Consider the following 14,944-nt stretch of genomic DNA (forward strand, 5'->3'; position numbering starts at 1 on the left):
GGTTGTTCACTGAGACCAAAGTATAAAGCACAAATTACATGTACACATAAAATCAATGGAGTTACAAAAAAAAAAGAAAATGAGGTAACATGTTGTAGTAGATTATTTGTGTCCCCACTCGCTCCTCTGTGGATTACCCAGAGGCCATCTGTGTTCCTAGGGGGCTTGTTGGAAACCAGGCCAACCCACATTTGTGCCTCACACTGCAATGACTCTCCTCTGCACCGGTATTTCAAAGCTGTCTCTGTACATCTCACACACACACACACACACACACACACACACACACACACACACACACACACACACACACACACACACACACACACACACACACACACAGAGAGACACACACTGTCTCTCTCTCACGGCTGTGTCCCCTCTGGTATATGGACAGCACATCAATGGAAACATTAAAGGTTACAAGGCTTGACAAAACGACACATTCACAACTCCAACCTGACACTTTACTGAACACCCTTTGATCCTGCAGTGTCACACACAACCACACACACACACACACACACACACACACACACACACACACACGTCACGTTATGCACTATTATGACTAGATATGGGAATTTGGTGAATTCTACTCATATTTTATTAGGAAGAAATTTTGTAGTCTACCTTTCCAAAACAGTGTGATGTATCTTGAGTATTTGGTAAATGTCATAGTTAAATATCAGGGACATTAGATATAGCAGCGGCCTTTAATGGCCCATTACCCCATTTTCACATCCCACAATCTCATGACCCTTAGCACTCAGAGAGTTGTCCAAGCTACCATGTGGATTTAAAAAAAAGCATCCTTTGATAATCTACTTTTAAGTGCAGTAGGTTATTAGCCTAGAAATCTAGACGCACCCTAGTGGCAGCAAATTTATTTTGCAGCCAGGGGGGTCTAGGCACTGTCCATTGACTTGCGAGCTGGAAAAAACAAATTTTGGTCAGGCCAATCACATCGTGTATAGAGTCGGTGGGCGGGGCTTATGGCTGCTGCTGCTGGGAACAGCGGTCTTCTGGAAGACTTGGAGTTAAGTTTTTCTTTGAGAAAAGAACGGCACTGAAATCATTCTTAAAAAAGGAAGACGTGTTCGGAGTTTTGCCGACCGGATACGGCAAAAGTTTCATCTATCAACTAGCTCTGCTACCTTCTTCGTTGCTCTGCCTGGTTGTGGCGCTATCCTATTGCGTGCAGAGGGAATTTCAAAGACAACCGTTTATCCCGCCCCTCGGATTGAGCCCTGTCAATGGTGAGTTCCCAGACCCAACATCTTGATGTGGGTCTGGCTTGTCAGGCTAGTAGGTTATATAAATGTGTCCTTATATATATATATATATATATATATATATATATATATATATATATATATATATATATATATATATATATATATATAAATAGTTAATATAAATCCTAAAATGTTCCATGACTGTAAATCAAGCAACCTTACATTTGATTTAAAGACTCTGATGCCACACAGTAAACCTATTTTGTTTTTAACACTGAGATATACACTTCAACCCAGTGCCCAGCAGTAATGTTTGAGGCACTGCTGGCACTGGCTACTCACACTTCCGCTAGTCAGCAGTGAACATTAAATGAAAGGGCACAGGCCTGTTTCTCTAAGCCTTTCAAGAAAAAAATAATATCATTATGTTGGCACCCTATGTTGCATGGCAGGATATTGCATTGCTTTGTGCTGTGCCATTCTGTTTGATAGCTTAGAGAAAATTAGTACACATGGTGTGACTGTGTGGTTATAGGGGGACGGTTATTTGTGCTGTTGTTCTGTTTGTGTGTCAAGGCCCAGTCTCTGGGCTTCCTTCTCCCAATTATTTTTCTCATTGTCTTTAATTATACAACAATCTGGTGTCTGTGCTTCATCTTGTTTAATGTAGTCGTGCTGAGGCAGCCATGCGTAGCTCCAGATAAGTGCCACTGTAGGTGCGTTTGTAGGCATGTGTGTTTGTGGTTGGCTATAGGGATCCCGTAGTGTGCTAGGCTGGTTGTATTAGTGACACAAATTTACACAAAGAATAGGACTTGAGGAAGAAAGTACATAAACAAATAAATAAATAAATAAATAAAAGTAAAGAAACAGCACATAGCGTTTATAAATTAGATGGCCATGGCCTTTTGACCAATTAGCCTCTTTTCTCTACTACCCCGTGAATTCCCTCACAGCTTTCCTCCCTCTAGTAATTTAAATAACACAAATGAGCCGAGCAGCTAAACCCATCCAGCCTGTGCTGCTGCACTTCTGTTCTTTCTCCCTCCACATGATCATGACCTGGCTCAAAGGTATGACAAAATGTGGAGAACACACATGTTTGCTCAGTTAAATCAAATTTAGTTAAATAAACAAAGGTAAATGTGCTATCAGTTTATCAGTAATGTGTTTAGTGTATGGATGTGTGTAGGTGTAGCAATGTTAGAACGCAAAAGTAACTCAACCCAAAGTCCAAACAAACCAAGCAACTTGAGGAGGGAGAGAAGAAGAGTGACTGCCCAGGCACTCCTGTTTATGGACATGTGAGAAATCAGTTCATCCAGGTGTCAATCATCAGTCCTTATTAGCCAATCCCCAGATCCCAGCACCCAAAGGGACTTAATAGGTCTTGAGGCCTAGGAGCCGTCACACAATCAGTTTAAAGGTTCTCCTAATTATTTTATTTATACAGTCAAAGAAGATATTTTGCCCAGGGACAAAATTGAAAAGCAAGTGGTGAAAGAGGTGGCACTGCTCCCTCACCTTTATGAATGATTTTGATTGAGCTCTCCATTTGAAGGACAGCGCGAGACGCAGAAAGAGAAACAGCAGGAAATGTGTTTAGGCTACTTGTACAGTACATACACTTGTGCAAGTTTGTAGAGCCTTAGGAGACGAGCCATGCTGTGGCTTCAGCCATAACATCCCCCGCAGTGTGTGCTGGTCAGTATGGTAGAGGTCACCCTGGCAGGCTAAGTAAACAGAGGAAAACAAATGTCTGTTGATTCTCGGGTAAGAGCTTGTAACTGAGCCAGAGGTTGATCCTAGCAGGTGTGGGACATTTAAAGAATTATCAATTTCCATCATCCTTCTTTATTCACCTTTAACTTGGCTTTTCGTGATTACACTGCACTGACGTGAACTGGAGAAATTACTTTACATGCACACAGTCATGCTGTTCCTTGTCCACGGCAATGAATAGGTTATTGGTATCTGCCCCATGAATTTCAGTTTGATACTTCAAACTGACATCACTGTTTGGCGTTAACAGCAACACTTGCAGATTAAACCACAGGTAATGGAACGCCCCAGCAGTGCAATATGGTTACCGTGGTGTTTGCTGTGCCATTCTCCACCTTTCATTTTCTCAGTATGGGGTGTGGGTCAGGCTTTTCTCCTCTGTGTCAAAACTGGAACAATTGAACGCGGCCTTAGTATAGCTTAATATATTTGCACACAAATTGACAGCAGGTCTGTTCTGCCTGTTTATTTGGTTAAATACTCTGTTGATACTCTAGCACAGCACATCGGTGTTAACAGATGGAGGTCTTAAAGTGCGGCCAGTCATGCATATTTGGCACCCCCCCATTAACCTTGCTCTCTTGTCATGTATATATACGGGCATACTACTTTGTATATGCTGGCAGTTTTTCCATCAGCATCACATTCATACACTCTGTCAAACCTGCTCCTGTATCTGTCTGGGATAACTTGAGGGTTAACTGCCTTGCTCAGGGGCTAGTTGGCAGATGTAGTGGAAAATATAGCTATATGTGTGAGCCCACGCACCGATTTCTGCATGGAGCGCATTTGTGTAGAAGCCACTTAACAGTTCAAATGAGCCATTATTACTGTCGGATTGAAAATCCCTCAGACATGATTACACAGCAAGCGCTTTGGCTATCATGTTTAAAAATAAACAGTATGAAGCGCCAAAGTCTGCAGTTAAAGCCAATAACAACTATAGTCTTGAGAGTTGCTTTTATTGTTATTTTGGAGCGACAAAGTTTGCTTGTTTATTTGCTTTTTCCCTCCTCATATTCCACACAGAATACGCCTGGTTTTTGATTAGCTGGGTGCCTCGGTACACCACAGTAATTAGGCTGTCAGTCAAAACCAGATGGCTGGTGGCTATGATGGGGAAGTCGTCTGGAAAGTTTTCAGATGAGTCCCCTGTTTGGTTTTGTTGTTGTGGGTCGACAAGTCATTATGGGATTAGAACCCAACTTCTAAATACTGAAGATACTTCTGTGCTGTTTGTTTAAATAATGTTCCAGCATGTCTTTTTAAAAAGGCAGTACCATTTAATTAATTCATTTGAACAGTTTCAGATATTTTATGTCTAATCTAAAATGAAAGTGTTTAATCATCACCAATCTGTTTATTGAGATGTTAAAGACTGAAACATTTTTATTTACTGTAGTAATTTTGTCAGACAAAAATCCTCATTATTAGTACAGTATCTCACCAAATATGCTGTATATTGTGTCATATAATCACCCAGCATCCATCTGTCTCCCTAAACAGATTGTATTTGAAGGAATTCGAGGCCCAAGTTTCGAGGGGGATATTGCCATTGACGACGTGTCCATCACCATAGGGAAGTGCAAGCAGGAGAACACTGTAGCCAGCGCAGGTAAGACAGGTAAGATAGACATAAACACCCAGAGAAACACAAAGGAGCATCTGTGATTAACTTTTTCTCTGTGAAGGCACATTCGAGGAAACTAAAATAAGGAAGGCCATATGATACTTAAAGGTCTACAAAGTTGATAGCTTTTTGTTTTCATGCCAATAAAGCACCAGCTAAGAAGCTGAAATAGAGCTGTATTAAACAGAGTTGATTTTATTTATTTTTTTGTGATACATTTTTTATTAGCACCTTCAGACATACAAAACAACTTCCACAAGGTGTGACAGGTAATGTCAGATGGCGCACAGAACAAAGAAACACAACTTGAACAAGAACAAAGACCCTCTCCCACCCCCCACCCTCTGCGGTCTCGAGGAAAAACAAAACAAACAAACAAACAGAAATCACACCTTGCCTGATCACTCTCCTCTAGTTCTTGTGGGGCTGAGGTCATTAAGTCTGATATTTGTGTTTCTGCGCTTGCCCATAGGTTGATAGTTGATGATCTGGCTTTGTTAATCCTTGCTGTAGAGAGCTCAAGCATAACTATGTCCAGAAAATACGCCAACCACTGTTTTATACAAAGTGAGTGAGGGGGGAGCCAGCACTGAGCTATCATTTTCTTGGTTGCAGTTGAGCCGGCTAGCCAAACTTTCCTCTGTCTCCCAAGCAGGTGTAATTTAGAGTCGTTGTTAAGTAACAAAACAATCGGGTCAGTGGGAATTCGACATCCTATTACATCCGATATTATTGATGTTGTTTTATTCCAAAACTCATGTACCTGTTCACACTCCCAGACCATATGCAGGAAAGTTCCAGTTTGTTCAGGTTGACAGAAAGTGCAATAGGGAATGGGAAACTGAATTGATTTTAACTGAAAAGATATAAATTGAGGGGTAACCGAGAAGGGAATTACTAGAGACATGGTTTTAAAAGGACCAAGAGAAAGATAACAAAACTGCTTCTTTAGTGAATGATAGGTGTGGGAATATGGCACAGAGAGAAAATGTTGTCAGTGGGTGCTGTACGATGACAGGTGGACACCACAGGGCACCGGCATGGAGGAGATTTGGAAGCCTTTGCCTCTATCATTTTATTTACTTCACATTCCCCTCTATCTTTTCATCCTCTAAGTTTCCACACCATACGCCCACTGCCTCCTCCACACACACCTTATATTCTGTCTCTTTCCCTCTTACCTTCTGTTCTCTATTAGCCATCCACCCATTATTATCTGTAAACCTCTGCACACTGCTCATCATCTTTAAAAGCTTCTGTTATTTACCCTGTAGAGAAAAAGAGAGGCCAGAGAGAAAGTGTGTAATGATACGGATTTAGAGAAAAGGAGCATGAGTGAAGGAGAATGAGTGAGACAGGAATGTCTGTGCAGCGAGAGAAAGAGTTACACACCTGGATCTAATAGTGGCTAGGCATCAGTCCACCAGGAGAATTGTTTTACTCCATTAAATGGCCGCAATTTATCCACACTGCTCATGCTGGCATGCTTGAGAAGTCAAACCAAGCTATCTGATCATAAAATAGAACACCAGAACACTATTTTGCTACTTGTAAATACTGTTTGTGACGGTCCACTCTGCCTTAAGGGTGAACCAGAGAGAAAAACAAGTGAGTTACAGGGAATGAGTCCATGTCCATGTAAGCGTATGGAGAGAGACTCAAATAGCCTAAAGGGTAGGGGTGTGGAGAGGAGACAGAGATAGAGAAACGGTCAAAGAAGGAGAGGACTGAAAGTAGTGTGTGTGTGTGTGTGTGTGTGTGTGTGTGTGTGTGTGTGTGTGTGTGTGTGTGTGTGTGTGTGTGTGTGTGTGTGTGTGTGTGTGTGTGTGTGTGTGTGTGTGTGTGTGTGTGTGTGTGTGTGTGTGTGTGAGAAAGAGAGGGAAGGAAATGGATGGAGAAACCGTCCAAGAACTAAAAGAAGAAAGAGAATATAAAATTAAAACCTGCCAGTAGTTTAGCTACAGCTGCCCCTCTGCCAAGACATGCATACAAACATGCGCACACACACACACACACACACACACAGGCGCATAAACATCATTAAATTCTTATAATTGCCTTCATTGCATTATCTCTGTCTACAGACACGCAGAACAACAGCTACTTGGCACTGTTCTCATATTGTACACCGCCATTGCTGTTGGGTGAAATGGGGACACTTTAAAACTTTGAAACCGAACAAGAATCAACTGTTTATTCTACCATAGTAATGACTGTTACGATGGTAAAATAAACATTTGATTCTTGTTCGAATACACAACTGATCTTTTAACCATTGTTAAACCAATTACAGTAATTTGACATACAGTAACGTTATTCGGCATTAGCCACTGGACTTGCTTGTACTGAAAAGTAATCTTACCATTTAAAAAACGTGTGTAGTTTGTAACATGTCGCTTGCAACTAATTTTAATCAACTCAATGTGCAATAGATATTGTGTACAGATTTTAGTACAATAAGCTAGATGTTATGCAGCAACATGTGGCAAGTACCTGCGTGGTAGTGTTCACTTTTTTATTGTTAGGACCTAATACAAAGAAAACATTAGTCATGGGAAACAACATAAAACAGCAAAAATTAGAGACCTCTGCGTATGTGTGCAATCTCGCACATATGTGCATGTAAGGACACTGGCGGATGGAGTGAATAATAGATGAAGGTGTAAACAGGAAGAGGAAAGCTCTTGAGCTCTCTGAGTTTGCGTGTGTGTGCGTTTGTGTCCTGCAGGTTTTGTGCAGGCAGAGACATACAGTGCAGACAGATGGGTAATTATCAGGCAGGAGACTGAAGAGTCTTTGCCACTGAAGGAAATGTGTCTGTCTTGTGTACAAATTTTGTCACCATGGTGTTTTTGAGGTATTTGGGGATAAGTTAAGATAAAATAAGATAAGATAATTAATGGTAAAGTAATTCCTGTGCTACAGCAGCTCAAAAGAAAAACAATTACACACATTAGAATAACACAAATACACATTAAGTAGACATAGGAGAAAAAATATACATAAAGTATAAGAAATAGAAAAAATATAATTAGTTATAATAATAATAATAGTAATAATACAAAAATATTTACGCAGTAAACACCCTTATATAAACAGACGGTATAAATACAGAGATATACAGATGAGTAAGGTGTGGATGAATAAGGATTATAGAAGGATTAAACTCCTCCTTAAACTCCTGTTTGCCAAGTATGATGAAATCAAAGCATATATAATACCTCCAATTACACTTAATACAGAATCTCATACAGTATAGGCTGTCTTCATACAGTGTTTGGATCGATAGATAGATAGATAGATAGATAGATAGATAGATAGATAGATAGATAGATAGATAGATAGATATAGAGGCTAATTAAATGACAAATATCAGAAAGCAGACATGTATGGTGAGATGGTGCATTCGAATACACAAGTACAAAGCAGCACATAAAATCAATAGATTTGATCAGCAAACTGTCACATGGCTAGGTGTGAGTGAGTGAGTGAGTGAGTGAGTGAGTGAGTGAGTGAGTGAGTGAGTGAGTGAGTGAGTGAGTGAGAGAGAAAGTTAGAGTGAGAGAGAATCAGTATGTTTCTGAGCCAGTGTGAAATTCACTAACAAGGACCACCCCACAACAATATGTAATTTAAAGATTGAATGAATGCTTGATTATATTGAATGTTAAGAGCATAGTAACAGATTTGGATGGGGGGGCGCGATTGAAAAGAGATGTCATCTGGTTAGTTCGTCCGGGAGGAGACCGGGTGGAATGAGAGTCAGTGTGGGGGTTCCGTCTGAGGTGCTTTCACCCGAGCTGATTTCAGGTGTGGTTGAGGTGTGGCCCTGCTCCCGAACCTAAGTTAATACATTAACTTCATTTCTCCTGCTGCTCTATGCATTTCACAGGATGTAGAGGGAGAGTAGGTGAGCCTGGCAGCATCACCCAGCTGATGCATCACACATTTGTCACACACATACACCCACACACTGCATATATACTCACAGGCACATGTACTGTACATGTGCATCCACCCGCAAGTGTTTAAAGTGGAGACTGTAAGCATATATACACGCACAGGGATGCTCGCAAATACGCACATTTGACAACTGCAGTATATGCATTCTAACACTTACATGCACACTTAAGATTAACTATATACACGCATAGGTAACTGTTATCCTACGGTCCTCCACAAATAAAGATGATTTAGTGATGATTGCCTCTGTCGTGTTTGGTGCAACATGGCCTGCATAAATCACAGAGCTCTACATGGCTCATTTGTGTGATCAGAGAGGAGGTGGTGGAAGGTGAGCTTGTCTCTTACTGTTTTACGTTTTACTGTATTCTCTTTTTCCATTGAAGGAGTTGCCTCATCATCTCTTTATTGCTTTCTATTACGTTGTTCCTCTCATCATATTCTAGGAACTTACCAAATAACGTACTTAATAAAATCTTTACACAGGAACAGCTGGAGTTTAAACAAGGAAGTAGCTACGCAAGATCAAATGGGCACTGACATTAAAAGTTTGCATAGTGATTTTAAATGTTTGACTATTGCTAGACTACTGTTTGGATATTGCTAGCTAAACAGTGATTTTTGTTGTTGTTGGTTGTAGTGCAGTGCAGCACAAAGAAGCAGGTTTAGAGGCTCAGATTTATGTGATTGGATTAAAATGCGTCTGAGCTGTCTGTACTATGACATTCATGGAACCACCCACAAACACACGTACACCAACACATGCAAATGCATTGTATACGCCCACAGTAATCTATTATCTTACTATCTCCATTATAATTCCATGACAGAACAGATAGATGTATGATGTGTAGGCCTGTAAGATTAAAAACGTTTTCTACTTTAATCGGTTTCTGTTCCCCGCAAACCATGGGAATGTTTGTGTGTGTGTGGGAGTGTGTGTGTCTGCTGCGTATGGATCAAAGTTTTATTATAAATATTGATTTTCTGCCTGGAGGACGGAACCTTGATATGAAATCATATTGATCGTTTTAATACAATACCTACTTTTTATTTATGAAACTGTCTTTGAGCAGCTTGCATGTCTAATTTGTTGCTGCATTTTTGTAGCGCTGTGCATTGAAAAGAGAGAGTGCATTGTATATATGTAAAGGAAGAGATGTTTTTATACACTGCTTCTGTCTAAGTAATATTTTAACCATAGACATGAAATGGATTCATTCAATCCATTTTATTTCTATGATTTTAACCTAAAAGAAAATAGATAGAAATCTTAGGCAATCTCATGTATATACCTGCAGTTTGTCTTATCAGAGTCAAATCACAACACATAAAAGATGTGTGTACTGCATCTTCTAACTGTGCTAAAAACAATTACAACCTGCAGGCAGAAAAAAAAAAATCCATCACATATTGGTGGTGATGACATCCATTGTAACTTCTGTTTCTCATTAAAATCTTAAAGTTGTCATGGCAAAGTGTAGACTTGCAATACTCAATGTCTGTTTCTCTTACATGTTTACTCATCCACCCCCTCATTATTGGTTCTGTCTCTCGGCCCCTCTTTCCCACTCAACTCTTTCTTTCTTCCCTGACAGTTTCTCACTTTTCTCCACGTGAATCCTAAAACACAGAGCCATTTTTCTACAACCCTCCTCCCGCTTTCAACAATAGTAACATGGTTTGGTTTTGTTCAATTGGTGCTTTGTGTTACAAAAAAAGAAATCTCTGAACTTTCTGCAGTCAGCCTCAGGCTTAAAATACTGCCTTAGGCCAAAAAGATAAATATATTCATGTACAGTTATCTACTTAGCTAACTTAGTTGTTAATGTAATGTCAAGGTTATTGATAAAATGCACTTTGCAAGGGACAAAGAAAGAAATTATATGTGATATTTACATCTTGTATTCGACATATATACAGTGCATTTCGGAAGAGAAAATAAAAGTAATTTTTACTTTGATGACTAGATGTATGTTTTAGAGATGTTTTTATTGTTAGACCATTGTAAAATCAATAGGAATTAATAACTATGTTAAATGTCTAAATGTGTACATATTTTTCAAATTTGAATGAATTACAATCCAACATCAGACGTCTTACTATCATCAGTGTCAGGGTTCAAAGGTTTAATCGCACATGTAAAATGTTGCATCCGCCAGCGATAAAAAGCCCCTCCTCCGTATGTACTTAGAAGAATAACTTATAAATACAAAATAAATTAATTGATGGCTAAAGTGTAAAAAGCCCTCATGACTGTTCGCACATCTGTAATTACAGGAATACAAAAAGAATTACAAAAACACGTCTTTGCTATAGAACCTTTGAAAGTCATGACAAAACAGCAAAACCTGGCAGCAAGGTGTCTATGTATTTCATGTATGAATTCATGGTTTGTTTTTTTGGTCTGTTTCCATAGTTCTGATTGGTGGATCACACCCGCTCCCATTGGCCAGCTGGCTGACCTTTGGCCTCTCCTGCTTCATGTTGCTACTCTACAGATGATGAGCACTGCAACACCACCTGTCTGTAGTGACAGACACTGCCCTGACTCACGCTCTTATACTCCTCCCTCTATCCTTCTCCCTGACCTTTCGTCTGCGTACCTGTCTCCCTGTCTTTCCTTCTCCACTCAATGTCTTTCTATCCTTCGTGCATCCATTTCATCCTTCTTGCTTAGATACATGGTAACACAAAGTCTTTGTCTAGTTTCTCTTCCTCTGCTTTCTTTGAACATTTCCCCCAGAACCTTAGTATAACCAACTAACGTACATACTGTATTTAAGGTGAACATCCTTAATGATGTTTGACAGTTGAACTTCACATTCTCTGCTTTGTCACTCTATTTATCTGATTAGATTCACTTTAATCCATGTCAGCGTGTCACTTTGTCACCTTTTCCTCTCTGTCATCAACCTTTTTCATCCATACATGCACCCTCTCATGTATCTCCACTCCCTCGAACCACAATCCTCAATGGCCCCTCCACCCTATTCCCCAGACACACACCAAAGTGTCGGACACTACCAAAGATGACAAAGGACCTGAGGGAATAAAACGAGGGAACAGGGATTCCAGGGACAAAGTGAAAGAGAGAGGGAAAGAAAGTGGAAAAATCTTTCTTTTTCACAAAGACTGTCTCCCTTCCGTCCCGACCGCTAGCACCTTGGGAGCTACTGAAGGACAAAGAGAAAGGCAAAGAAAAAGCAACTGATGAATGAATGAACGAATAAACGAATGCTGAGTAAAGGACGAACCAGAAACAGAGGGAAAAAGAAGTGTGTGCTCCTGATAGCCTCTCTGCTTGCCCTCTGCTTGCCACAAGAGACAAACCTCAGCGCGGATTATACGTGTACATTTTATCTCTATATATATTAAATATAACAAAGTTTAAACTTAAACACAACTCGGACAGTGGGGGACTTTACAAAGTGAAATTAAAGAAGCACAACGTTTATACAACCTCTGCTGTTCTTTTGGGTTTTATTCTACTTATTATGTGATGTTGCAATTTGTCAGACCAATTCAATGTTTTTGATATTTTACTTTTTTGTTTTGTTTATGGCGTTATAAAGGTCAGGGGCACTGGGTAATAAAGTATTATATTAATATTTATGAGAAGAACAGAAGATGATTTGTGATCCAGAATCTGAATTGAGCATGATGAGGGAAATGCAAGAATGACCCAAACTGCCTGGATAGAAACCTCAACTGTTCTTTGCACATACTGAACACACACACACACACAAACACACACATACACACACACACCCGTCACTGGACATCATGACTCAGATGTCCGGATTGAGATTGAGAAAAACATGGTGTGGTACGTGAGGGCAGAAAAGAGCCTGGAGTGAGTTCAGTTGAATACTTCTTTGTCTGCAGGTTATTGAATGTCATGTATGAATTTCCCATACACTTCTTTCACATGGGTGAAAGACAGAGAAGATTTTCAGTATCGGGCGAGTGTGCAGCGTGGATTGCATATCCGATTCTCTGTCATTGTTTAATTAACGTTGAATGTCTGTATTGTAAACAGTTATTCATGATCACATAGATAGGATTGTTAAAGTTTAGCAATACTCATATCTATATACAATAGTTTATAATTGCATAAGATGGCATTTTAGTCTGCAGAAAAACCGTCCCAAACACATCGTAATGGATACTTTTCTCATAATTTGTCAGCTTTAATTTATATGCACTATTCATAAAGTTCCTTAATTAAAGCTGTAGCTATTTTAATCATCCAGTGGATATATATATAGGTTTGCTTTTCTGCATCACGCTTTAACTTAACTCAAGAAAGCTCCACATTCTCTCTGCTCCAGTAACCGATCTACTTGTGTATGCTAATCTGTTTCATAATCATGTGCATTACATGTAAATCGTGTAAACATCTTATGTTCTTTTGTCTGTCATGTCACATTGATTTGACCATTGCACTTGTTTTTTGTTAGTTTTTGTTTTCTTTATTGTGGTCGGTACAAATTGTATTACTGGTTTGATAATCATAAATAGTACATAACACACAATAATTTGCCTATTTGACTTGCCCATTCTGGTTTGAGTGGCAATTTCCATGTTAAGCTGGATGTGTAGAATATCAAACGGTATCATTGCCAGCCTTCAGCTCACACAAAGCTGTGTAAGGCATGTTGGACAAATCTTTGAAGCTCCACTGACAGTAGTGTATTATAAGAACATGGAAGTCCTTTTAAACCTACTGTAAGCAAGCTCCCAATAGTCCTGCTTTATCTCTGCCATCATACATTTACTTTGGTATGATGAGTGGACCTGATGGTAGGTTGTACCTGAATGATACAAACTATTTTAGAAGTAAACTTGACTGACATGCTTTCCTGTAAATGTAGCTTGTTCATTCTGCAATCTCTAAAGTGAAGATGATAATATTTCCAATTTTCTTTAATCTCCTCAAAATGCCCCCGCTATTTTCCCAAAACACAGCATAGCAAAAAGTGCTTGTTTTTAGGCATTCATTGCAACACCTCCATTTCTACCGGCTAAGGGAATTGGCTACATGTGGTATTTATATCAGCTTAAGTTGTACAATATCATGAGCATTATTCAGCACTAAAGCAGCACACTGTGGGTCAGTACTAGTACTAAATACATTTTAGAAATATCATTAAGCATTGTTGTGCATGGCATTTCATCATGCTAACTGTCAAATCATTCCTTATATTGCCTCATAGTTCAATAGCAGTAGTAACAGGGGAAAGACTACAATTTTCATCATTGCATTTGGACATGCGACAGCCACAAATTAACAGACAGAATACTGTGGAAATCGTAAGATATATTGTCTGTAACGTTTTTGTTTTATTTCCCAACCTTACACACAGACACACTTTGGTTGTGTTATGGCTTTTCATGACGATTTATAGCTCAAGTTTAAAGTTGAAGACATTGCATTATTTCACCCACCTGGAAACAGAATATCAAAACATAACATGCACATGTACAAATAATCCAACTCATTTCTAAGCTTTCCCAGTATCATTGTGTTGACTGATGAAGCAAAAAATTAAAATAACTCGTACTGTATCCATCGACTCTGTATTATATAGCAACGTTTGTTTTTGTTTTATACAAAAATGAATCAACAAAATTATTCCAAAATGGCACACTACAGTCGACTCTGAGTCATCATGAACAGTGCTTGATTCCCGTCCAAATGGGAGACCTTGTTTTCAATAGAACGTAAACCGTCATTTTTGTTTTGGTTTAATACAAACCATTTTAATGTTGGTATAGAAATTGCCATTTTACAATAATTAAGTGTGAGTGAGTAGTAATCACACCTGTACCAACATTTCATTTTGCTCCTGCCGTATCTAGGACAGACACAATGTGAGGTTTGCATATATCTTCCATAATAGAATCACATGCTAAAAGCATCACTCATAATTAAAGTGATATTTATTATTTCAGTAGAAAATAACAGAATTATGTTAAAAAAAGCAAATGAATCAAAATCTTTTGTTAATAATAAAAAATATCTGTCCTAGGTGACATGCTTTGGTAGCAAACCAACACATATCTTAAACATGCTGATCATCATACAGTGCTGTAGCTAAGCACAGTGAGACATGTAGCACAACTGTCAGTTAGCATGCAACAAAAATGCGATGCATTTGACTGATATTTTGAGTGGAAGAGGAGGCCGAAGGCCCATCAAAACATATTTCATCCTAAAACTGCATAAATAGAACCAAACTCCACTTCAAAATAATTATTTTCTGTTTCTTTTAACCAGCAAACATAACGTGATGGATTGTCCAAAAGTAAAAAAAACAACAAAAAA

General features: G+C 39.1%; 1 protein-coding gene across 2 annotated transcripts in view; it reads left to right on the forward strand.

The window, feature by feature from the left end:
• LOC120556088 (MAM domain-containing glycosylphosphatidylinositol anchor protein 1) overlaps positions 1-14,184 on the forward strand; it is a 145,297-nt gene extending 131,113 nt beyond the window's left edge. Inside the window, exons 15-16 of one of the 2 annotated variants that reach the window (XM_039795478.1) lie at positions 4,527-4,644; positions 11,033-14,184. In XM_039795478.1, coding sequence (XP_039651412.1) covers positions 4,527-4,644; positions 11,033-11,118 — 204 coding nt within the window. In that variant the 3' untranslated portion in view covers positions 11,119-14,184. The remainder of the gene's footprint in view (positions 1-4,526; positions 4,645-11,032) is intronic. The other variant, XM_039795479.1, reaches the window with a different exon arrangement.
• Positions 14,185-14,944: the final 760 nt, after the last annotated feature.

Source organism: Perca fluviatilis, chromosome 3, assembly GCF_010015445.1.
Source record: "Perca fluviatilis chromosome 3, GENO_Pfluv_1.0, whole genome shotgun sequence".
In the NCBI taxonomy this organism is placed as follows: Eukaryota; Metazoa; Chordata; class Actinopteri; order Perciformes; family Percidae; genus Perca; species Perca fluviatilis.